We start from the raw sequence: 26,351 nt of genomic DNA, 5'->3' as shown, positions 1-26,351 counted from the left end.
CCCATAATCAAGTTTTTAGTATGTTTCGTTCTTACTGTAGGAATACAATGGTGGTATATTTATTTCCATAATAATTTACACTCAGTTTCACAAATTAGGATAATTACTTTAGAGTTAGAGTGAGGAGTTTCCATTCAGTTTTTGTAAAATTGACCTAAAAAGTGTTTGGTTCTAGAAGCAGTAAACACTAAATATGTATTAATTTTATTTATACTTTGGAGCAAAATAAATTTGCTCAGTGTTTCATTTCCATTCGTAAATGAAGAGTTGCTCTTACTTTACCTGAACCACATTGCTGTATTTTAACTTGAATAATTTAGCAGTTCCGTATTCCAATTTGTCATCATTTAAATAATGCACCACACACAAGTGCATTTTACTGTATTAAAGCTGCTGGGAATTAGACTAAGCTCCAAGTTACTTGGGGTCTGCTGAATCTTAATTTTTTTTTTTAGTAAACTATTGTTTGTTCCCCCCTTTTTTTTTTTTTTTTGTTGCCTGCTGCAATTCTCCAGACGGAGAGTTGTTTTGTTGTGTTTTTTTGTGAGAGAGAGCGGCGGGACGACGCTATACGGAGGCCGTCCGATGGGACCGGGCAGGTCTCGTTTCGCTCGGAGCTTCCGCGAATTGTTTCCTCGTTTCCTCTGCGGCCGGGTCGCGGGGGCCCCCTTGGCCCCGTCCCCTTCCCGCGACGGCTGCCTCTGACAAGCCGAGCCGCGTGCGCGCCAGAAACTATCACAGCCCCGGATTTCGGCGCGTGTCGCCTGTGCCAGGCCCAAACGCGCTGTCCCGGGTTTATAACGCCCAACACGCCGTTTACAGCCATCACCGTTCTGGATGTGGTAGTTGAGGGGGAGGGGGGGGGGGGGGGGGAGGGGGGGTAGGCGTGTGGTTCAAGGTCGTCCAGTTTTCATTCAGTGAGAGGCCACACACAATATTTGAGACGCCCTTCTGTCAGCTGGCAGGTAAATGCCAGCGAATCCGTTGATCCAAGCAGACTTTCCCCGGCGCCAAGTCTATTACATTTTACGGTCGGCGAGTTGAACAGATTGGGAGAGGAAAGCGTTTTTAACTGAGAGACAGCAGTTACCAGACACCCATGACTCCATCACACAGCCCTGAAACATGTTGCCATTTCCCACAGCCAATCAATGACGTGCTTCTTCTTTTTGTCTCTCCTCTCTCTTTTCTTCTTTCTCTTTTTTAATGCAGGAGACCAAAATTGATTGCGTTCGAGTGGCCACCAAAGGTAGGACTCTTCAAAAGAAATATGAAGGCCCACATGCCACCAAGGATAGGTTTTGAAAGAATGTTAAACATGCATCTTTTTATATGTTACCTATTCTTAACATCTATATAGCTACATGCTTTTAAAATACACTAATATCTCTTCATTTATATTTATATTTCATTTATATTTGTTTCTTTCCTTTTCTCCGTTTTCCTTAATCTATGTTCTGTTTGATTTTGGTGCATTTGTGTTGGTACATTTGGTGCATTTTTAATGTGACTCTTTCAGAAGTCATGAAAGTAGCATTGAAATCTTATTTATTTCATTTGCTAACCCTGTGACTCCTAGCCTGGGAAACATCGGAGGAAAGAAATCAATTTTTTTTTTTAAGCCGTCTTGGATGGACACTTTGTCCTTGACTCTCTTCCTTGCTGATTCAATATCTGTTAGTCATGTCCCATTTAGAAAAAATAAACACAAACAACTCAGTCAGACTCGCTGATGAATAATACGCTAGCAATAACCGTTACGCTGACCCCTCCCATTGATTTCAAAAATGATTTTGAAACGGTTGCACAAACCCTACGTTTGTGGCTGTGTTCATCTTTTTTGTGTGAATTAATAACATTTCCTTGGCGACCTTACAGTCGCTTAAGGTTATTCTCTGAAGAATAGTGCGTATACTGTTTCCATTTAATGTTTAGATATAATTGAAGCAGTATCAGTGTTTATTATAAAGGCATTTGAAAATGAAACGCATGAAAAAGTATTTCGTTGAAGGTTTAAAGCACTTGCAGTCAGGTCAGCACGCTTGCTTTCAAACCTATTTTGAGCTATGAAGCAAGAGCTCAATTAACAGATGTCCTAGCTTCCAATGAACCTGTTATTGAGTTGTTTTCAGTTGTGATTTGGAATAACCAATTTAATTATTTTGAAACCGATTCAAAAAGCTCATCAGTAAAAAGGTGGGCTGTTAGGTGGAACTGTACTGTTAGCATATTCTTAGAAACCCTGAATAGCGGTCCCCTTTTCACATTAAATCAAACTGCTTCCAAGGACAGCCTTCATCATTGAATATTTAGACTTTTCCTATGTTATGGGGTTTTTATTTTTAAATTTTATAATAATAATACATTTCAGGAGAATTAAAATAAATATTTTGTTAGAATAAAAATAAAAGGATAAAATGTAGGAAACAAAGTGTAGAAGTTTTGGGTGTAAATCAAATCCAACTTGCGTAATGACGTAATCTTTCCATGAATTGGGTATTTTTTATTTGTAGAAGTAAAAATCTAAGTATGTCACTGACTGCATAGATGATAGTCAATGCACCATGTGTATCTGCCATTGCCTAGAAGCCCTGCAGTGACACACACTTGCAAGTCTTGCATTTAACGCTAATATCCATCGCGTCTTTGTTTTATCATTACGTAAGGGTAGATTAGAGCTGCCACTCACTGTGGGCATAGTCACACCAGGGTCAGCTCACACCCACTGTGGGACAGTTAGCTCATTGCGGGACGGGGCCATTTGAGACCCACCGCGGGACGGTGTGCCACCCGCGGAGTCTCACAAAGGGCAGGCTCTCCGCACCCCAGCGGTGCTCCTCTCAGATAGCACGCAGTCGCTGTGTTGAATTTAATTTAGCACAGATGGTAGATAATCTATTTTCCGTAGTACATGCCATCTTCCTAATGGTGCCCAGGCTGTTCTATGCAAATGAGAGATGTTTTATTCCAAAGCTTTTTTTTGTTTTTTCGTCTCCGCTTTTCATGGCTAATGCGAAACTTTCCTCATTACAGTTTTCACCACTGTAGAAGTTTAATTTTTTTTTTTTTTTTTTTTTTTTTTACATTGGTTTTGGTTTCTTGTTATTTTTTGAAATTAGACAGGCAGCATATGACTGTTCAGATGAAGCATCTGTTGAATTGTTTACCAAGTGTCAGATTAGACTAGGTTCTGTTGCTAGCAGAATTAGGCTGTTACTTTTCGCACGCAAACATCCCTGTCTTATGTGCACAGCTTCCTGGTGACGGCCCAGTTACTGCGACCTGAAAACTCGTGCACTGGGGCTTTGCTATTAAACCGCACACTTACCTATAGGCCAGGTTTCTTTCCTTCCACCTTTGTTGCACTGCACTAAGATGTTCTCCTGTGCCGAGTCTCCAGCTTCAGTCCGGCTTTCTCTCTCCTTTTGCATGCTGGCCTGGAACTCTTCCTTTGCCTTAGCCGCCATAATCGTGACTCAGCTCACAACACCCTACATTCGCATCGCCCCGGCGGCTGGCGACAACCAACTAACAGGTCAGACATTCACGCTGCTCCCCGGCACCCTTCTCCTCCTACACCGTGGGTCTGTGTGCCTGTCACTTTTATCACGTCTGTCTGGCTGTCTTTTAAGAGTGTGTGCCTGTGTCTGTGTGTCTCCGTGTCTGTGCGTCTGTGTGCCTGCCGTATATTATCTGCGTGTTTGTGCGTCTGTGCGTGTGACTGTGTCTGTTCAAGTGTCCAGGTGCAGTGTGCTCTCAGAGACAGTGTGTCTGAGCTTGTTTATCCTACTGCTTGTTCCCATTTGCTTTTCAGAGTGTGACCTTTAGTCTTGTCCATCTAATGAAATAGAGCTTGCTTTTCACTGCGAGCAAAATGGATGTTGCGAGGCTTTGATTTCACTATTTCAATAATGCAGTCTAGTTTGTATTTATAAAATATTAAGGTCAGTTCATGTGCAATTGTCAGTGGTGTTAGATGGGATTTGGTATACTCAATAGCGCGGTTGATAAAATCACAAACCCCTGGATTTCTATTCTGAGCTGATATACGGCTTCTTGCATGAAGTGGAAAATCAATATATACTTCCAAAACAGCATGAAACAGAAAACCATAACACTTAGGCATGCATGACAAAGCCAGCGTGCTCAACGGGCTGTCAGAAAATTACATTTACATATTTACCATACAATACCTCTCGCCAAAGAAGAGGGGAAGACTTCGCTACTTGTGCAAGAGGCCTAATTGTTTTTGACGTTCAGTCACTGTGTCGTACAAAGTTTTATGCTTTAAAATACTGTACCAAAGAAATATAGTGTAGAGACTTCAGTTATACAAAAGCAGAAATTGAAATACCTGGAAGAAAATAGGAAATGAACAATGGTCAGATGGGGAGAATATTGTTTTACAATATTTTAAAAACAAGGCACCTTTACTCCAGCCTATTTACCGTACTGACTGACAAGGAGTGTGAGTAGTGAGCTACTTCTCAGTGGATACGTTTGTTCTCTTTTTTACAGTGGTATTGTAATAAAATGAGTGTAGATTGAATACGCCAGACAAACCTCATGACTCGCGCAGTACATTTCTGACCGACAACTCACATTCTCAGGGTGTGGCAACATCGCTTTGCTAAATAATTTTGTCCTACATTTTGTTGTTGTAAATCTCTTCAGTTTACTGTATAAACCATCACTTGACTAGAAACAGCAACCAAAGAATTTAAGAGTTTAAACAGTTTGGCTTAACCCTTCACTGATTTGGAATGTGAAGCACATGCAGTGTTTTTGTTGTCCTGGGAAAACAGGTACGCTTTAGTCTTGAGCCCTAACGTATGTTGGTGAGGCCTTAAAGGTTGTATCCTCCAAGTGAAATGGCTTTTATGCCAGCGGTTGCAAAAGTGCTGCTCTATTTTCTGTTGCATTCAGAAGAGATAAGCAGTAAAATCAGAACCGATCTCTGTGAACGGTCTACTCCCTTCAATATCCTGTTCTGAATTCTTCTTTTCGTGTTTGTTGGGGATTCGCAAAGATGGCTTAATTCATCTCAATGTAGCTGGGGCTCAGCAGAAAGTCGGGAGAGAAGTTCAGAGCTCCCGCAACCCCAACTGAAAGCAGTTAATGACCTGTTTTGTCAAGTGTGATTTATCGCCTGTTTTTTGGCTTTATGTGATATATTTGTCATTTTACTTTTGGCAATGCCATCTATAATGGTGCACCGAGAGAGGCAATATTAGGTGCATCATATCATATGTTTCAGAGAATTCTCTTTGTGTTGTGAATTCAGAAAACATCACAAGGGTTCAGGGCAGGTTATTCCTGTTTGTCCATTTTTTCCCCCCTCTCTATTGAATTCTTACACCATCCATGAAAGGCTATGAAAATGTACTTGCAATTTACCCAGTAGTGCAAGATGGTTTTATTCCTGAAGCCAAAAAATATGATATTTCAATGCAATTAATATATTAGCTAGTATTTTTAAGGCCCAGGTTTGGTCTCTTAAACGATTGTTATGTTAAGATTTTAAATATATTTTTGGACTGGAACTGAGAGTCTTTTAGGTTTCAGAAGTAAGCAAGTGTGTTGTAGCTGGATTGTTATTTATTATTAGACTAGTGTACTTAGAACGTGCAAATAAGAGAAAATAACTGAGGGTGAATGAAAGGCCCTTAAGGGGTTGCACATGCGCAAGTGCAGATGTTTGTTTCTTTGGAAAAACAGGAAACCTTTTTGAGCTGAGGGACATGCACGCAGCATTTAGAAAGTATGAAATTAGGTTTCTAGTGCACTGTTCTGCTGCTTTGTGCAACTGTTTTCAAACGGCTTGTAAAAGAGACGGCTGTGGGTTTTGGGGATAATGTCCTTGTATTGGGTCCAGGAGCTGGCAGAGGCCCTTGTCACAGATTAAGTTTCAGTGTTTCTTTAACAGCATCTTTTTTTTACCTTGAGGCAGTTTTGCCATGGAAATGTGAATGAGCCCAGGGGTGGGCGGGCCTCTCTGCCAGCGCAGCATCTGCCACGGCGTTGACTGCCCAGTGGAGCAGCTCTTCAACACGCTGCCATAGAGACCACCTAACACCTCGAGCCCGGCTGTTTCATAGCCATACCGGCTAGGAAACAGTATCTTTTTTTCCCCCGAAAGGGGATGCATCTTGTGAATAAAGTGGAAAAAGTTTCCCAGGCTTTTCTGTGTATCACAAATTATTCAGCAGTGGTTTACTGCCTTCTGTAAGACAGGAGAAGAGCAGCCAAGTGTAGGAAAATGGCTCCCCAAAACTGTAATGGAAAAATTCCACCTTTTTCAGGTGAAATAAAAAAAGGCTAGGAACAAACGGCTTTTCGAGTTTGTGCCACACGTCAACGCGCGTCATTGTCTCTTGAAATTGCTGGTGTCTGGAGTGCATTCCTCTCTCATTACGTGCGCTCACCCTGCACGGATTCTCTCAGCGCCCGTTCTCCACGCAAACAGCTCCGGCCCAACCCCAGCCTTCCTTCGCTTTTTCAGTACCCCTCTTCAGTCACAACAGGAAATGAGGCGGTAGCTTCCCGGTAGCACGGCTGCACCGCTGCACTGTTCCCCGGCTCGGTGTTTTCAGCCGTAGCTTCAGGATGCCGGGCGCTTGGGCCTCCGGCACGTGAGGCCGAATGGGTTTCCCATCAGCGGGGCCCTGCGCCGCCTCGCGCCCCGCACTTATGCATGTCACCAGGAGTGAAATACAAATTTCCGAAATGAGACCGGCTCCCGACTCCATCCGTCACGGCGGTAAACGATAGTGGAGCACCCGGCGTGATGGATGTTGTCACGGCGTGATTGAAAAAGTGGCGGTGGCAGGAGGAATAGATTCGGTCGGGTGAATTGAACAGTGTGTCCTGACTATTTTTCATCCCAAACTCATTTAGCGCAAGGAAATGGATATTTCATTGGGCGGCGGGTTGACATTCCATCACATTATACAGTAAACAGCCCGAGCGAACTTCTCTTCAAGGAGGGAAGCCCGGCTCGGCTAAAACACTGGTCGCTGCTAGGTGTTGGTTATCTCATTTGAACAGATATTAAATGTGTGTGCCCCTGGTGTGATCACCCGTCACTGCCTACTTTGTGAATAAATTGGAGAAAAGGAGTTCCCCCCCGCATGCTTTAGCTCACCATCGGTGACCCAGATTTGAATATCCAAAGGCAAGAAGAAGTACTTATTGTGCTCGTGAAAAACAATTGCCGTTGAAATTCATAGCAAACAAGTTTATCTCCCCTGCTCAGGTGCAGAAGCTCTTTAGAGGAGAAATGACTGCTTCATTTATGGGGTAGGAAAAAAGAAAAAAAAAGGAGAATTAATTGCTTTAAAAGGTCACAACAGGAGAAGGGCTAAGAAGGACGTTCATTGTGTGACTTGGACCTCGGAGTGTCGCCCGAACACAAAGGAGGAAGAGAGTGCCACCCGGCAGCTTCCTCAGCGGAGTGAGGGAAAGGCAGCTTTTGTTTTATAAAATGGCTTGGGGGGGGGGAGGGGGGAGAGGGGAGAAGACATTTTGAATGTGCACCTCCTTCAACAAGGATAACTTGTGCTTGCCTTGTCCAGTTTACCAGGCTGTGGGAGGGTTTCCTTTTCCTTCCTGTTTAACACCCTGTTAAGTGTGGCATGTGTGTGTGGTGGGGTGGGGGAGTGTGTCTGCCTCCAGGCCAGTACACACACACACACAGTGCCCTGGGTGATACAGAGCCTGCTGTGCGCAAGAGTGGTCTTGGACAGAGTATCACAAGACATTTGAATTTTTGGAGATGCTGCTGCAGATTTTCTTCTCTTTGCATATCCTGATGTGGATGTTACCAGTTATAGTTCATGTGTAAATAAATTCAGCATTCAGTGGCTCCATCTACAGCTAGAAAACTTCTAACTTGCTTAGAGTCAGTGGATGTGGAAATTCTGTTACCCATGTCACACCCAATGACATGGGTAAGAAGAACCAAGCTTATTTCCTTATATGACAGGCGTATATAAATTTACATTCCTGCTGTATACCTCTTGCCATTACCTTTACAATGTCAGAATCAGTTATCTACACACGTGCAAGTACTTAGTCCTCTTTAGCAAATGCAGCTAATGACACAGATTTTCACCAATTAAATCAGCTAATTGGCTGCAAACACCAACACTGGTTCACTCTTAGTTTAGGTCATAGTAAAACGTTTCATAGGATCACAGGAAAAGTCTTTTGTCGTTCATGTGATTATCAAGAAATGTAGCTAGAATGTCAGATGATGCCAATTCTAGGGCTTATTAAAGCCGAAAGTTGGTTTGAAAACCAAGAACAGATGACGCCCTCGTTGCCCACCTCTCCCCACCTCTGTTCCATCAATGTTTTTGTATGCAAAAGCCGTAATGGTGCGGCGTTCTAAAATAATGTTGCTTGACGGCTTTTGTCCGACCTGCTCTTCACCGTAGGGGCCGCCACGCGGAAGCCCGACGCCGTGGAACCGGAGAAACAGACCGACCACACGGTGAAGATCGCAGGAGTCATCGCCGGCATCCTGCTCTTCGTCATCATCTTCCTCGGCGTGGTGCTGGTCATGAAGAAAAGGTAAGAAACTTCCGAACAGGATCGTTTTAGCACAGTGATTATATCCCAGAATGCATAGTGGGGTCCGTGTACATCCGGGTAAAGTCCAATTCAGTTGGTTATGGAATTAATGTTATTGGATTATGAAATGGCCTAAAGTCATATGTGCGGTAATGCTTTGTTGTCATGTGTCTGCTTAGTCTAGCCTTTCTATTGTCTTTATGGTTAAATGTGACAATACCATTTTGTTAACTGAACATATATTAACAGAAGTACTGAAATGATTTGGAACTGCCATTTGTTGTTTAAATGACCCATCACAAAACACATTTTCTGAGTTTGGGGAGTGTGCATAATTATAGGAATGAGAGATCCAGTTAATCGACAATGATTTTCTTTTCACCTTGAAACTGGTGCTTTGCCAATTGAGCATTAAATAATTGATTTGATTACATTGATAAGCTCCATTAAACTGTTTATAGCATATATATTCTACAGTGCGTGATTAAATATTAATTCCACTCTATGCCAGGCTCAAACAAACGCCAGTGTTTTAATGACCTGCGAACAGGGATAGGAAAATATGTCTGAGGCTTATGCTATGAAAAAGGGGGGAGATAAGAAGGAAAAATTGATGAAAGCGCATTTTTTTTTTCAAAGAGAAGCCTTGGGCGTGTAGCTGCAGGCAAGTTTACATTAGCTTTAGTCCCATGCCAGAGAAAAACCTCTGTATTCCAAACACCCGCCTCAGGAAACAATACTGTGCAAATATCAAACTTCGTTTGTACACAGGGAAACCTGCAGTAACGCACAGTCTTCTCGAAGTTCGCTGTAGATGACTTTGATGTACGATGTTATGTTCTGTAAAAAAATTTTTTTTAAAAAACAATGCGATGCATAATGAGAGAATAAGAGCCAAGGCTGGTTTTAAACTAAACATTTTTATTTCTTTCTACCGAATTAATATTCTGTTGAAGAAAATCTTCCATCAGACAAATTCCAATGGGTGTACCTCATTGGTGTTTTGATTTCCTCGTGTTAAACCCATTGTAATTACAGCGTGTGCTCAAGATTAGTTCATTATGCCAAATGACTTTAACCACATCTAGGTCCAATGAAAAGATCTGAATGAGGATATTTTATATATTTGGTTTAATTTATATTAATTGATTTAGGAATGGAACCGTGGTGAGGAATTTAAATGTCTGGCTTAAATTCTGCAGTGAAATTGTCTTTTCTTTCTGTAGAATTTGCTAGACATCAGTGTGTCAAGGCAGGATTATAGTAAGGCCCTGTATATGTCTGTTGAAGTCATTTTAATAATATATTTTAATGAATTGAAATAAGTCTTTATCAAGAGTAAATTATGTTAATGTGTTCACCAAGAACCCCTTTCTCTGTGTTTCCTCTAATCAACGCTTTCTAACACTGCTGCATAGCCTTTTCTCTCCTGTTCTTTATATATCCAATGTGACGCCCCGTTTGTCTGAACTGATCCTGACCTTTGCTGTGACACTTTACCCACAATTCTTTCTTGCAACACAAATCTAGCCTGCAGACCTTGCTCGCAGTGTAACACCTCCCAATAGTTGAATGTGTAGACTTTGTGGCCCCCACGCATGACATACTCCCAGCAATCACCTTGCCCTCACGATCACAAGTAACCTTCACTTATGCCACCATATCTGGTTTTTTGTTCATTTATATTTTCAAACATTAATATTTTACTTTTCTTTCCTTTCATCCCATTTTCCCCCTACCACTGCTTAAATCCTACCACCACCCCACTTGGCAGAAGAACCTATCACTCCTACACTTACTACCTGTAAGTAACCACTTTGTGAACGTTAGTGCCATGCTTCCTGCCACGCCTTTTCATGCATGAAACCAGTGACTTCTTCCCTTTTCAACCTGAGCTAGAAATTCTGTTTAGAGGTGCTAGTCGGAGACAGGTACCAGCCAACAAAGTTCCAATAAAATGGGTTCCTTGACTTTTAATTTCTGCAAGCATCAGACCAGCATCCTAGTGTTTCTGTGTGACATCACGAGGAAGCAATGTACCTGCATGCTTTAAAGAATATTCAATTTAATTTTTCAGTACTTTTGAATTACATAACCATTTTGACTCCAAAGTAACATATTAAAACTGTATTATGTTTTCTAAGTAAAGAAAATCCATGAGGGATACAATCTTTGGAAGTCTGAAAAAAAATGTTTACCTCCACTGCTTTACTGTATCTGTAGCATAAAATACAATAATGTTATTTGTTTTATAAAAACGATCTTGCTTTGGTTTTAAAGGAACTTTAATTGTGAACTAATATTGAGCTAAATGGATAACCCTGTCCCCGTCTTTTTAAGTATGTAGACATTAGAAAAATAAATGTCAACTTTTTCTACTTGCTTAATTTTTAAGAGCAATAGAAAATCTGCACATTTGTGACATCGATGATCGGTGGGAATAGAAATATAGTTAACCCCTTCCTCAACCATTCTAGAGTATCAAACAGTGCTGGCATGAGAGAGAATATATATAATTCCTACTCCTTTGCTACCCCTTAATTCCATCCAACCACGCCCTTTTCCATTGCTTTGTCCTTGTTCTCGTGTGTAGCGGTGTGTGTTCACCTCTAAGGCCTCATGTTTTTCCACTTTTCTTTCAGTTTTTTTTAGACTAGCTATTTTTTGCATGGTCACGTCAACAGCATGTGAATCCCCATCTATATGCCATACGAGACCGCTAAGAGAAGCCTGTTATCAGACTCTCTAAAGCGGAACAGACAGCTCTGTCTTAAACCGGGATATGATATTATATTCCTCTGTATGTGTTGCACTAAAAGAGAGAAGAGCTTTATCTTGTTGATTTTGTTTATTTATCACTGCCTCCATTTGCTTCAGTATTGCTGTATATTTTAGTTGTGGAATGTACAGTAGCAGGAATGGGGGAAAAAAAACAACAAGGTAGAAAAAAGCCATGAGTGAATGTGCTGCAACTGTAATTTAGGTATTTGTACTTTAATATGTGTTCAATTGTCACTTTGGTGAAATGGTAATATGATCTAACCATGCTACCAGGCTGCAATTCTTTAAAGCAAATGGGCCTGTGTGTGAATTTTCTATACATGTTTATACATTCTGTTTACATTATATTTCATAGTTTTCATGGGTAACATAGAGAATGTTCCTTAAAGCTGGTTGTGTTTTTAAAGTCTCCTGTAGGAAAGGGGAAACCATGATATATACAGTACAGAGGCGATGAGACATTGCAAGATATAAGTAAAACGTATGTGGACCAAGCATTGTCTATGTGTGTGTGTGTGTGTGTGTGCGTGTGCGCACGCCTTGTGTGTGTGTGTGTGTGTTTATAAATATATGTACAGTTAAATGCAATAGTATTGGGACAGTGACACAATTTTTGTTTTGTCTCTGTTCTCTGAGTTCGAAATTTATTTGAAATAAAACAATGCATTTTATGTTGAAGTGCAGACTGTCAGCTTTAATTTGAGTGTCTTTACAACCATATTGGGTAAGATATGTAGGGATTATAGCCCTTTTTACACATAGTCCCCCCATTTTTAGGGGAGCAAAAGTAATTGGACAAGTTAACATACTCTGAAATAAAGTTGTCTTATTTAGTTCTTGGTTGCAAACCCTTTGAATTCGATGACTGGCTGAAGTCTGTGACCCAATCACCAGACACTGGGTAACTTTAGCTGTGATGCTCTGCCAGGCCTGTACTGCAGCCATCTTCAGCTCCTGTTTGTTTCTGGGGCAGCAGTCAGTCGGTGACTGACAGTCTGACTGACTGACTGACAGGCAGACAGACAGACAGACAGACGTTATTTTGAACTGTCAATGGGTAGAAGGATAGTCTTTCTTTGACATCACAATGATATTAGATGTTCCCAATTTTGGGGACAGAGTTTTGTAATGAATGCTTGTGTTAGCATTTTTGCAAAAAATCATTTGATGCCTCTGTACACTTCCTCTCCTGCTGGGTTGTCCCCTAAACTTTGTCAAGGGCACCAGTGCTGAGCATTCAGACACACCGAGGATCATCATTTAAGAAGTAATGTGGTAAATTGCCCAAGATTACGCAGCTTGACTCTCAAAGGCCGATGCTCCTCGAGTTCATGCTTAACTTCATTCGCGCTCTCGCAAATTGAGCTGTTACTTGTGTGGTGAGTGGTTTAATGACATATTGAATGTGCATCTTTGATCTAGCCGGAGACGGTGAGAAAAGTGGAGTGTAGGTGTGGGGGGAGGGGTGCTCTGGAGGGAGGAGAGCCTCTGTCTCATGCAATTAAAGACAGCGAACTGAATTTTCCAAGCAGTAAAGGCCTTCACACACCAACCCAACAATACCTGATGTCTGCGTTGGCAATTCTTGAGGACTGTTCAACTTGTTTTCAAGACCGTCGGGACTTGCAAGGCTGATATGCTGTTTTATAACTCCCCTGTAAGCCTACAGAGGCAAGACACTGGCAGCATTATGGACCTCAGACACTTTATCTTCCTTCGTATTCACCTTCACGTTGTTTGAAAAACGTATCACACTTCAGTCGTGTTATGCAAACACTAGAGCACTCCGTGAATTTAATTTGAATGGGGATTTCATCCTGGATGTCACCTTACGTTTCTATTCCTGCAAGAATATAGATTCATTGAGCTATACATCTTAAAAGGTTATTGTAGGCATGCATCCGCTTGAGTATATGTAAATGAGCCCTGTAAATTTGCCATTGCTTTGAAGGATTTATTATTATTATTATTATTATTATTATTATTATTATTATTATTATTATTATTGAAAAGTTCAACAGTTTTGTCTGAATAGTGAATGCAGAAAATTTCGACTATCCCTTTTCTGTCATGGTGTTTTCGTAACTTGGAAGCACAAGTGGTCCCTGTTCTTCTCTCTGATTGGCTCAGGAGTACAATTCTGTTTTCTGATGGCTAACAAAGATTCTGTAAAGTTTAGGAAGATTGTTTCGGATATTTTTGGAATGACAGACCAGATCATACCAGGTTTCTTAGCTGGTCATTAGGTCACCTGTAACCAGGCCTATTTGTACTAGCATGAAGACATACTAACCTACTGTTTTGAACCAATTTGTGAGAGGTGTGGTGTTTTATAGTATTTGTGAAAGGTTGTACCTTTGTGTACTTTCATAATGGTTTTTAAAGATATTATCGCACCGTAATCGTCTGGTCCTCATAGCCCAATGTACAAAATATGTTGAGACCGTCTCAGTCAACAATAGCACTTCAATAACAAAAAAGCTGATGAACCGAAATGTATGGCTGAAAGATAAGATTTCCCCCACTCTGTTGAGATCTGGTACACCACCCTTCCCTGCCAACTGGAAACCGGTGATGCTGTCTGAGCTCCTCATCAATTTCACATGCGGCTTTAGGTGGACCTGTAAAAGGGAACATAAAACATCTCGATAAAACAAGAGAGGAGTAACTGCCTCGATGAGAGATGGGCGCGGTCCGAAGCCTTCGCTGAAGCCTGTTTCTGAGCCTCTCCTCTCCAACACAAGTCATAAACTTCATCATTTTCCAGCGCTTCCAGGGGGGAAAAAAAGACAGGCCCATTTAACTCTGGGCTTTTAACAGAGTGTGCCGAGTGCGTGAAGGCCTTAATTAAATCCTACAAGCAAGGCTCATGCAGAACAAGAATCAAATTAATTGCAACAAGGGACGTGCATTTGTCTCACTGACAAGCTCTGCATTTTGAAGAAGAGGAGGAGGAGGAGGAGGAAGCAAGAGGAAAAGACAATTTCGCTCGGCTTAGTAGAGTGTTGGTGTAGGGGGGAGACGCGCAGTCGCCTTTCGCTAGCGTGGCAGGTCGTTGTCAGGGAAATCGCCTTCTCCGCGGCTCTGTTTACAGGATAATGACCGCTGGTGCAAAAGCAGGCGGGGTGGTGGAGCACCAGATTCCCAAGCAGCTGAGCGAAGCGTGACCATATTTTTCCACAATATTTCATTTTGCCTGCTTTGCTAAGTATCGCACTGTAATTAGGAGGCAGTCTAATTAAGGGTGGCTGCGGCAGCTGTGGAAGGAAGATCAAGAGAATTTACTGCAGTTAGCAGCGCGTGCCGCCTGCCAGAGGACATGGAATTCATGAAGTGTGGTGGGGCCATCTTAACTGATTATGAATGAACGCGCGCAGAGCTCACGGCAAAGCACAGGTGTAAAGTACGCACGTCTCTTTACCGTCTCTAAATAAATGATGTCCTCTTAGTTGGCACTGGCATTTATCAAAGAGCCGCGCATATGTAATACTCGCAGAATTTAAGATTGGAAGCATTTTCGACATTTTGATTGTTTGCACTAGCTCTCACCTGCGCTAATGTTGAAAAAGGGTGATAACATCTTCACACACTAACAAGTGCAGTGCTGAGGCTAGGTGATGTACCGATTTGGACGTAGTACAGAATTTCATTTTGGAGCCATTTAGACCTACGGTGCTGCACCTTCTTTGGCCTCATCCAAAGTTGAGCAGTCAGCTTATTTTCCATTTTAAGTTTCATAAACACTGGCCGCATTGCACTTTAATGGAAGCAGTTGATAAGTCCGCTTAGTTCCTTTAGTAAGTACAGCGCGGAAATGTGGTGACTCTTGTGCTTTAGTGTTGCAGTACCTAAACAGCACATGGTTTGATATTTCTTCGATGAAAGAGCCTCAGAGCATGTAATTACAGTGTTGTGTGAACTGTGGGCCTGCTGTGTAGAAATATCTCATAACCATATTTCAGAACGGTCCAATAACACTTAACAACTCTGCGGATATCTTTTGCTAATGTTATTTTAATTGGGAATATTGTATCCTTAGCGTGGCAGAAAATGTCAGCCAGTGCAACATGGCCATAGTTCCACTAGTGCACAAAAGAAGCAGAAAACATTCAACTGCATCACTGAATCAGTCGCTCTAAACGTGTAATTCCTCAGAGTAGCCCCCAGTTGCCCAGATGCAGGAAGGCATGCGCTACCGCAGCTAGCGTCCACTTCAGCAGCTGACCCTGAACATGGCTCGCTGCAGAGCAGGGGGTCAGGGAGCGTTTGTTCGGGCTTCCTTTTGCATGGATCACCTCGGACTAATGAAAGCCGCGCACCGCCGGGCCGGGTCAGGGGCGCCTGGCTGTTGAAAACAAGGGTCACAGAGAGCTCCCGTTTACTGGGATTAAAGGACGCATCGCCCGCGCTAAACACCCTTCAGTTTAAATGTCATGTGTGTAATTAGCACTTCTCTTTTTCGCGCTTTTTGCATCTGCCGCTGGCTCATTCCGAGCTGCTAAATTACGGTAATGAGCGATTTCAATTTGAGCAGGTTGACGGGACGCGGAATTCCAAAAGCCGCCCGATGAAATTGACCGGTTTTGGGGTGCATCGATTACTTTAATACGCTTTCGCATCGATTTCAACCTGACCACTCTCTGCTGCTTTCTGCGTTATGGGCGCTTTAGCAAGTCAGCCACAGCGGTCTGTTTGCCTGTTCGGGATAGATTTCCATTTCCTCTTCTGCACCCGGTGTATGAATACTGCTTTTAGGGTTAAACCTCAGCCAAACCAATTACGAGCCATTCACTTGCTCGCCTTTCCTGGAGAAATTGAATATGCACCACATTTTGTAGTACATTAAGTATGGGGAGGTGGTAATACCTAGTCCTTACTGTAATAGAATATCAAAGATCACACACGGCATTGACCTGTCACTTTATTTACACATTAATTATTCTACACCGACTCATTACTGTTATGGACCAAAGGTGTCTTGTGGGGGGGAAAATGAGTTTGAATTGATTTTTTTAACTCTTACAGTAATATTGATTCTTTTGTGGTATTCAACAACTAATTGGAAAACAATGTTTCATCAGTACAGAAATATTTAAAATGATTAACTATTGAGCTTCAGTACCTAACATTTAGCATTGGCTGGGGAGTTGGGCTAGCTTACAACCTGCTGCAGTAGTATCACAGTTTCCCTCAAACATGAAGCAGAGTACTCTATTTTTTGTGTTTTGGTGTTTCAGTTTTTTCACAAAATAATCAATCTGCCTTCAGCGAGCTGATTGCTTCAATCCAAGAGCAATGGTTATATTTGACTGAACATCTGTCATCTGTAAAGGCATCTTTGTAAGCAGAGAGAAGCACTCTTCGAGTCTACACTTTGCTGTCAGACTGAGAGGTAAACATCTCGGAGCTATTAAAGTCAGGAAAGGACTTGTCAGATTCAACCAAATGCCGTGATGTCAGGGCACTTTATTTCATTCATGGGATTGCTTTAGACACCAATCCAAGGACTGTGTTTTTTCAACGTTGATCTGAAGAATAACACCGATGTTTTTAAGGGATCTCTCCTGATAGTTTTTCGGTACACGGTTGTCTGACATTTTCAGTGCATAAACCCTCTGGTGTTTTTTTTTTTTTTTTTTTTTTTTTTTTTTTTTTTTTTTTTTTTGCAATGCGCCCATGTTTTTTGGTCTTTGCCGTAAGAGAGTCACTTTTTTCAGTTTTGATTTCTCGCCTTATTTGATTCGGTTTCTTTCGCCTTATTCTTATGCGAAGCACTCTCGTGGTGTTTGTTTCCGACTTGCTTTTCAATTGTACTTTTTAGGAACGTTGAACGTGGGACTGAACCGAAATTCATCACATTTGCTTTCAATTCCCTGTGTATGCAGAGAACTTCAGTCTCCAGGAGGAGTGTTTGCTGCTCTGCTCCCCCTGGGCTTTCCCTCTGCATTGCTCAGGCAAATGGAAGCTTTGGCTTGTCCGTATGGTGGATTCAAAACAAAAAAGAAAGACACAAAAAAAAATCTCACCGTCTCAGCAGTCGCGCGCAAGGCTGTTTTCACAGCGGTCCCTCTCACTAAATGACGCAAACCCATTTTCATGTATTTTCTTGTCAGTACAGTCAAATTGAAATGAGCATCATCTGTTTTCTCCTCCTCCTCCTTTCTTTGTGTGGTAGTCTGAATTTTTGCGATTTCGCTGGCAACTCTTCGTTTCACAGTCTGTGACCTCCATGAGAAAATCGCAGCCTTAAGTATAGGCAACGGTTTCTTCAGACTCTTAATTATGCAAAGGTGCAGGATCATGCTGCACTGTATATAGACGAGATCATTTGATTTTCGTGGAGATTCGGCGAAACCGCGGGGGAAGTTTTTTTGCACCTCCAGCAAAAAGAAGGCCTTTGTCAGTGTGAAGTGCCATGCTGAAAATCTTCCTAAAGCCTCGGTGATGGCTTTTCCTGACTGCCTCAGCAGGCTATGATGAAAGAGTTTAGTTCACATTTTTAGCTGGAGAGAGATGATGATGTGGACTCCATCTGACATGGAAAAGCGAGGGTCATTGCTCCTTGGAGGACTAACTTAAAGTCTAGACCCATATCACTGGATGTTCCATATGTGATACCATCAGCTACATTGGGCTTGACTGACAGGGTACTGGCAGGGTTTTGAGAAAATTGATTAAGTCCACTAAACATGCTTTGTTTTCACTCATGTCATTTGATATGCATGGATTCTGAGATGCTTTTTGGTGAGCGTATGGGTGATTATAGATGTTTTATAAGCAAAATGAAATATTTATAGACAATATGTTGCATTTACAGATAGAGCAGTACAGTGTACCCAGCCTGTTTTGAAGCCATGGTTGAGAGGGGTCTTTTTGGATCCTCTCTACTGTGCTGGTTTGATTTGCTAGCTGGAATTAGCATTCATGGTTAAGAATAAACCTACTGGCTTTCTCGATTTGGGAGACAAAGAGCGTACACTGTATAATGCTGCCCTTGGGTGTAAACAGTCCCTAACCAGCACAGTTCATTTGAAGCAGATCTGTTTGCTTAATTATAACCATTTATGAATGCACTGAGCAGACCCCTACATGGTGCACTTATATAATGGACTTAATTACTCTGCCAGTGGCTAGATTGTTATGTATGTGCATGTGTGTCTGCACAAGTTTCTTTGATTGTGTGCACTTTTTATAAATGCACAATAAAGGACAATCACCTGCATATCATTTCAGGGTTCTCGCATTATTACAGGGTTTTTCATAGCTATTATAGTGTTTTTTATATAATTAGAATGCTGATTGTTTTCAACTGTGTAATCCAAATTGGGGAATACATTGATGAAACAGGAGTAAAAAATTCTCAAGCAAGCTGATAACACTTCTGAAAAAAGGTTTAGGTGGTGTAAAGATGTGACAGACCATCAGCCCATTAGAACGCTTTTCATATGCTTTTTAAAGGAACAGTTGCTCTCAGTGTAGTGATTCACTTCCCTTTCCAAGTACAATCTTAAATAATAGAATGTGTTTTGTAATGTGTAAATAATAATTTTCTGCTGAATTAAATTCTGTTTGCATAACAATTTCGCAAAGGAGCACTGTCTCAATGCTCTTAATAGACATTCTGGGCCAGGCCACAATAGCAAGGCAAGGGCAACAGTGGTAAGGACAGTGGTCCTTGGTGAAAGTTGGAGCCAAAGTTTCATTGATGTGGTAGGAACTATAAGCTGGTACTGGGCATCATTAAAAAGAACACAGGGTTATGTCTGACAGGGCTGGAAGGCTCCCTGGCCGAATGCACAGACGTGAATTAATAAATTTGAATGAAAGTCTGGTAGGTCCATTAGAATGTGGAGGGTATGTGAGTTCGACCAGTGCCCGTTGCAGTCAAAACACGAACTGGGCTGAGGGTCTGATCTGTTCATTTTGGAAAAAGTCCAAATGTGGCCCCCCTCCTCCTGTCAAAGGTCCACTCACATTGCTGCTAATAGTAAGCTGATCCAAGTGCAGATGTTGACCTCACCTGGCTGAGTGCTGTCAAGGGTTTTTTATGAATACATAATTTTCAACTCCCATTTTAATGAATGTCGAGAGATTACAACATTGAGTTGAATTGATTCTTTCTGAATTGCAGATATTTATAAAAGCTCTTCCGTTCTTCATGTATTATTTTTATTTGCAGTCGATCCTTTTCCAGGCCGATTTACAGCAGTCGTTCTAATGCACTCAGTCGTATGCAAAATGCTATATTCAAAATTTATGCACACAGCAAAAGGTTATTTGGCTCCATCATCCATTACAATGTGCTTTCCCTGGATTAATATTAGAGAACCGTATTATGTGATGTATTATTGTATACAGTACATATGACAGGACAGTGGAATGTAATAACTGAAATTATTCAGTGGTGCTAAGACAAGATGCATTTAAAACAATTACTAGATGCATGTTGGCAGTGGAACAAGACTTATTGGGGTAACTGCTTATTTAAAACGCATGAACTGTTATTCAACCAAAAATATTTTATTCCAGGTTTTTGACCCAGATTCTGGTTCTTGCGATGCATGGCAAAAAGCTTTAGGACCGATAAAGAAGTAAACCTGGCCTGTTTTTTCTCATTTGTCACAAAACGGCACTTTTAATGCATTAAGCCTGAATAACTACCCTGTGTAGCCATCATCCTCAAAGGTCAAACACTGCATGCTTTTTCCCCCAGCTTTTAAAAATGGAAATGCTTCCCCCTAATCTCAGGCTTGCAAAGTGTCCAGACCAGCCCTGGCCTCCATTTTGTGTCAGATCTCCTGCAAAACATCAAGATTTATATCTATAAATGATAGATAAAATGGGTTTATGCGGTGGCAGTCTGGACAGAGTGCCTGGCTGGAGGGTACATAAGCCTGTCTCTCTCTCCGGAGGTTTGTGCCATCATGGCTTCCAGTAGCATGACACCAGGCTCCAGCTCTTATTTATGCGCTTTTGCAGGGAGGGAGAGAGGGAGGGAGAAAGAGAGAGAGTGAGAGAGAGACCCTTCCATAGAGAACTTTTCAAGCTGACTTCATTCTCCTGGGTCAGGTTAAACTCAGTTTTTTTCCCCCAAACAGCTGTTCTTAACCAAAATAGGTGTGCATGTACGATGGATATACATTCCAGTCTGTAGGTGAAGGCACGGGATAGGATCGAGCTCTTGGGTAGTTTAAGCTGTACACAAATTGCTTTCATTTGCATTTCATGCAAGAAGGGGGACAGGAAAAAATTATTTTAAAAAGCCACATTTCTGAATTTAGGACCTGCATCCAAGTTATGTGCTTATAATTTGACCGTGAGTCTGAGGCCAGAATCCCATGAGCATTTGCTATTATTCTAAAGGTTATTCTTCTAAAATGCAAACTCTGTTTGGCTGTTGCGATGCCTCATGGAAATAAATCTTGAAAAAGAACATGGACGCATCCGTTAAAAACACGAGTAATTTCCGGTGGAAACGCTGGCACTGCGTAAGCGAGGACACGTGACGAGTTGAACGAAAGGTTGGCCGCGCTGACCCGGCCGTCTGCCGTATGACCGCCCGCAGCCGGACGTCTGGAGGAAGGAGGCACTCGCCCCGCCTGAAAAAGCACACAAGGGGAGCGCACGTCATTTGGCCTCCTTCAGATGCCCGGCACGCCTGACTCACGCGGATGCAGCTTCCAGTATCGGGCACGCCCGTAACGAAGAAAGCCCCGTCGCAAAGCCCCCCCGCCCCTCGGCCTGGTCACTCGTCGTGCTCGTCCCTGGCGTTAACTCATTCCGTGGCGCTGAGCTTCGCGGTGCGTTGAGCAGCATTTCCACCCGCAAACAAACACGCTGCTGCAACGACGCGTAAAACGGGCTTGTTTTTATGCCGTAGCTTGAATTTGTTTGACAGTCAACAGTGATCTGATTAGTGCTGCCTTTAGGAAGAAGATGAGCGGGGAGCAGGATATCATGAGTACATGCCTAGTGGCTCTGTTTAATGGTAATTACAGTGGAAGTTTTAAAGCTCTCGATGCATGAGAAGCTTTCAAAAGTTAATTTCAATGTAAAACAATTTGCCATTTCAGAATTACAACTTGTTAACGCAACATTTTCTTTTATAATTCAGAATTTTGTTGCTTTTTTGTATAGTGAACGAAGGGGGAAGGCTGTGCAGTGGTATTCTGTAGGTTATTGTTATGCCTATAGCCCTCTTTATTTTCTCTCCTTGTGATTTTAGTCCTATATGTCCGCATTAACCTCTTAAACAAGATGGCCGCTTCCCTCGTGCACCCATGCTCTCCCCTTGCATTCAGCGGCACATCGATCACTCAGACAGTCATGGCTCGCCTCCCATCCTCAACGGCACATTTTGATTGGGAGGCTCAGAAGAACACTTTCACATCTACTTTTCCATTTTCCTTGCGCTCGATCCCTCGTCACACCCTAAAGACGGATTGACTCCTGGCATTTGCAAGGAAATAGGCTGGTTGTGCTTTGTCAAATCCTTGCAGCGGTTTGGGGATGGGTTTCAATCGGCCCTGCTCCCAGGTGGATGCTGCAAACATTGACAAGGTGGCCAAAGTACAATGGCTGACAAATGAAAGAGACAGGAACTCTACCTGGATGCCAAGCCCCAAGCTTTGCACTAGGCTTTGAAAATGGAAGTGCTTTTGAAAAATAAATGTTTTCTCCTGAGATAAGCTCTTCAATCCTATATATATATATATATATATATACATATACACATAGTTTGAATGCAATATTATCATAGGTAATGCTTCATCTCTGTAATCAGACACGCATACATTGATACTTAAACCTTTTCCGAATACCAGTCCCAATCTCCCTGCCCAAGGTTGGGGATAAAAATATCTGAAATAACATTTTAATGAAATTTGGTGTTTTCTTATATCTTTTGGACAAGAATGGTTTAAATTCCTGGAAGTAGTTTAAAATTACCTGAACATAATTCAATATTTCAGATATCTTTCTTAAAATATTTCTCATTTGAATGGGTTGAAATAAATGAAAATCTGCCGTAAATCATTTACAAATAAACCGAATTTAAAAAAATAATTTGAATGCATTTCCACATAAATAATGGAAATAAATGTATTTGAATGGCGATGAAATATTTGAAATTATTTTTTGACTCAGGTCTGATATATATTAATCTAATATTACAAGCATTGTGAGCTACAAGCAAAATTCTTTAATTAGATGAGGATGGCAGAAGTATTTGTACAGAACAATTCTGTTCAGTCTACAATGTGGTAGCTGAAGGTACATTAACTACGAATCCTGTTGAATCTCTTGTTTGTGTGTGCTTTTAGCATTCTAACACAATGTGGAGTATGTGTGTGAGTATGAGCTGCTTTTGAAAGGAAACCTTGGGTTCTGGCATGAGCTTTTCGAGGACTGAAGGTATTGTCTGCATACAGGTTTATGTTTTCGTTTTGGTGGCAGTTTGCTTTGCCCTCGAAGCACAGGAAGCCTTTAGAAGCCTAGAAGTGCACAGGAAACAAAACGGGCTCCCTGAGTGTCTTTCATTCCTTGTTCTCTTTTTTTATTTCTATTTATTTCATTTAATTTTTTTAAATGTTTAAAAAAATTTACTAGCAATGGTTAATTTTTTTGGGTCTGTAAAAACCTCATTTTATTTCCCTTTACAAACAACACTCTCATTTAGCAGGTAGACCTGCATCACGTTCATCTTCATCTGGCCCCTTTGCCACTACAGTCTAATTAACAAAATGCTGTGTACCCAGAACGTACAGGTGCTGGCCCAGTCTCGGATTCACTGATGTTGGATCATTGTTCCATGCCTGATGTACTCACAGGCTGGTAGCATTACCCCCCCCCCCCCCCTCACCCAGTTCAGGGTGGGCTTCCTGCCACCACTTGGACGTGCCCGTTCCTCCATCCCGGCTCTCCCTCCCGCGCACCGGGACGCGGGTGGCATGCTAGTTAATCTTTAATGTAGCACCAGGAAAGCCAGCAGCCCCGTCCCGCTGCGTGCCGCAGTCTCACGAACATAAATAACTGGATTGGTGTTTTCCAGATCATTAACTTGACATCCCAGATTAGCTGCTGGCATTAAAAACCTGAGGAATAAAACGCCGGGGGGAAAGAGAGGGACCCAGCGAAAAACAGCAAATTGCAGCTGCGGAACACCTTGGCGATCCCCGATTACAGCTCAGAACAGAGTCCTCAATCATCCTCGCAGCCGCCTTCGTCTTCCCTCGCGCCGCAAGACGGGAGACGCGGAAACGAGCGCGCTTTCGTCTTCTCCTGGCAAATTGCAGATTACACGCGATATGACGGTGCGCATTAAATGTCACTTTTGTCAAGCAAATTGGACTAACAGTTAAACTATTAGCTTCCTGTTGGGTCTTCAGTGCAAATGACTGTTTGAAAGCAGCGGGGGCCCAGCGCCATATGGAACAGGAGCGCTGCGAAATTGAATAAACAAGATTGATCGGGGAAAGACGGCGGCAGGAGAGCTTCATTAGCTTATAGCTGTCCATTAGCACAAAGCGTATTCAGATGCATTCCGGGGTCACACTCCGCTTCGGCGGAGTAGCGCCGCTCTCCATTGTGAAGACGGAGAGAGACGCAATTATTCCCTCCGCTGTCTCCCTCAGGCCGCCAGCGCACCAGTTAGAGGTGGATATGTGCTCAAGCTGCTATCTGCCTGGCGAAAATTACATTCCGCGTTGCAAGATTAAAAGAAACATCCACAATGATACGGACGATATTCGGCGCGTAAGCGGAGGGTTTTCATTTTTCTGCGACACGAGTCTGTATAGACTCTGCCCCCCCCCCCCCTCCCCCCCACCCTTTCAGTCTCTTTCTGTTGTTTTTTATGCTTTACTCATAGCTGCTGAATCTTAAGTGTTGATGAGCTGTAGTTTGTGGTTTGGAGGTGTCTTCAACTTCTCAGAAGTGCCCTGTGTGTTAATACTTTTAAATGAGCTGAACTCGGTAAGAGAGGTTCTGTGCTTGTGATTGTGCCGCCCGCTGTAATTTTAAAAAGGCTTTAGCCGACACTTTAATTTGTTTTTCAGTGTAAATGGAGAACGATTCTGTGACAAATCTCAAACTGAAGCTTAGATCCGAATGGAAACAAATACAGATTCAGATGATGACAAGCGGCTATAAATTTAAGCCGGTATTTGCAAATGCCATGTCTAGATTAGGCTTTTGCATTTAAGGCCGGGTATTTCCTCTTTGATGTTTTATTACCTTGGAAAGCCCTTGTAGTTAATCAGATTCTATTAATTGCAAATATGAGTTTGCAGTCACTTGAAATACTGCTTGTATAAGACACCAATGCATGCATGATTTGTGCTCGCAACCCAATCTGCATAGGGAAACAGCCTGGGCTATTTTGCATTAAATTTAATATTATTGGATTTCTTTGTAGGCTTAATTTTAAAAATAAATCATCCTTGCCTCACTGAAAATGAACCGTCTTGGGAACACATGTTAGTATGACCATAATACTCAGCCTAAAACACAATAACCATGCATATATAAGAGCTGATATCGCAGGAAGAATATTTCATATTAATAAAATCCTAAAATTGTATAACTGCCTCATCTGGCAAATTGAAAATATAAATTTTACGGCAAGGTTCCTTTCCTTAAAGTAGAGTGTCGGGTTTTCAGAGTCTTACTGAGGCCATTTACCCCGCTGTCGACACTCTCTCAGCAGAGGTGATTGTAAAGTCAGTTCCGTGCAGTGGAGGTATTGAGTTCAAAGCCGTGATGACAGAAGCCCCGTCTGTCTTCTCCTGCGGAGAGCGGCGGTTTCCTCTGGCTCTTGCAGAAGCAGGCTTTCATTAAGCCACCTGCGAAGCCAGGCGGACTCGAATGACGGAATGGACGCGAGCAGGGGAAAAAAATGATCTGGAGCCATTTTTCTAACGCTGCGTCCGTGTGGCACAGAGAGTGAGACTGGGATGATAGCTAGAAGGCTATTGAACTCCGTGTTCCCCGAAAAGCCACCTAACGCGGCGATGTCTGATTCACCGAGAGGGGCACTGCGCTACGTCCGAGTGATTTTTGTGTCGGAAATAGTACAGGGCTTTTTAAAAGGCCCCTTTTCCCCCCCTACGGAAAAAAAAAATTGTTCTCTCAGCGAGGGAGCACTTTTCATCAAGACGTCCCCAGTACATTCAGTTCTGCACGAGGCCTACACGCTGGTCTACAGAACGGCCTGCGCAGCGCGTTCAGATAGCATCTCAGGTGGGGAAGAGCCCTCCTCTTTCCGTTTGGATTCACTTTGACCTTCGGCGGCTGAAGCGACGACCGGAGAGGAGAGACGGCTAATTTATTTATGTTTAACGCTCAGGCCGTGAGCCGGCGGGGCGAGGCTCCGCTCCTCCGTTTCAGGCCACTTTGCGCTACTGGGAATTTGACCGCAGCGGGAGCCGGGGAGCCGCTACATTAGCGACGGCCGCCTCCTCCCGCTCCCCGCGACCCGAGGGGACGCGGGGAGGCCGTCAGATGTCATCAGGACTTGCTGATGCGTTTCTGTTTGGCGAAAAGCGGGCCGGGGACGCTCGGAAAACAGACTCTCAGAAACGCGTACCTGCTGGACGGAATTTCAGATGGCTTTTATTTTCACATGCCTGCTAAGGTGAAGCATTATGTTCCGCAGCCTGGCCGCTTTAAGGAACGCCCCGCTTGGCTTGGCTTGGCGCCGGCGGGTCGGGGGCCGGCGGTGGCTCACGCCGGTCGTGCGCAGCGGCAGGGCCACCCGCGCGAGGCCTGGCAGAGGTCTGGTTTAGGCCGCGGGGGCCGGGGGACCGTGGCACATGCACGGCTCCCATCCATCAGCTCCCTGGCAACGGCGATACCCGCACGCTCCACCGGGCACAAAGAAACGCCGCTCACACAGGCCAAAAATACTGGGCTGGTACAGAGCCACGGCCATGACACTCCTCCAGGCCATTCTGCACACCTGCGAACTCCATGCTCTTTCACCACTAGCCCCTTTGAAA

The 26,351-nt window shown here is 42.9% G+C and overlaps 1 protein-coding gene across 16 annotated transcripts in view; it reads left to right on the top strand.

The window, feature by feature from the left end:
* Nucleotides 1-26,351, top strand: part of ptprma (protein tyrosine phosphatase receptor type Ma) — a 206,478-nt gene that overhangs the window by 136,151 nt on the left and 43,976 nt on the right. For 5 of the 16 annotated variants that reach the window (XM_035415355.1, XM_035415349.1, XM_035415346.1 and 2 more), the window contains exons 13-16: nucleotides 1,213-1,249; nucleotides 3,461-3,535; nucleotides 8,439-8,574; nucleotides 10,349-10,378. In XM_035415355.1, the coding sequence (XP_035271246.1) occupies nucleotides 1,213-1,249; nucleotides 3,461-3,535; nucleotides 8,439-8,574; nucleotides 10,349-10,378 (278 nt within the window). The remainder of the gene's footprint in view (nucleotides 1-1,212; nucleotides 1,250-3,460; nucleotides 3,536-8,438; nucleotides 8,575-10,348; nucleotides 10,379-26,351) is intronic. The other 11 variants (XM_035415359.1, XM_035415353.1, XM_035415360.1 and 8 more) reach the window with 3 other exon arrangements.

Source organism: Anguilla anguilla, chromosome 4 (genome assembly GCF_013347855.1).
Source record: "Anguilla anguilla isolate fAngAng1 chromosome 4, fAngAng1.pri, whole genome shotgun sequence".
In the NCBI taxonomy this organism is placed as follows: domain Eukaryota; kingdom Metazoa; phylum Chordata; class Actinopteri; order Anguilliformes; family Anguillidae; genus Anguilla; species Anguilla anguilla.
Note: the sequence above shows the minus strand (reverse complement) of the source record. Positions and strands in the feature narration are given on the sequence as shown.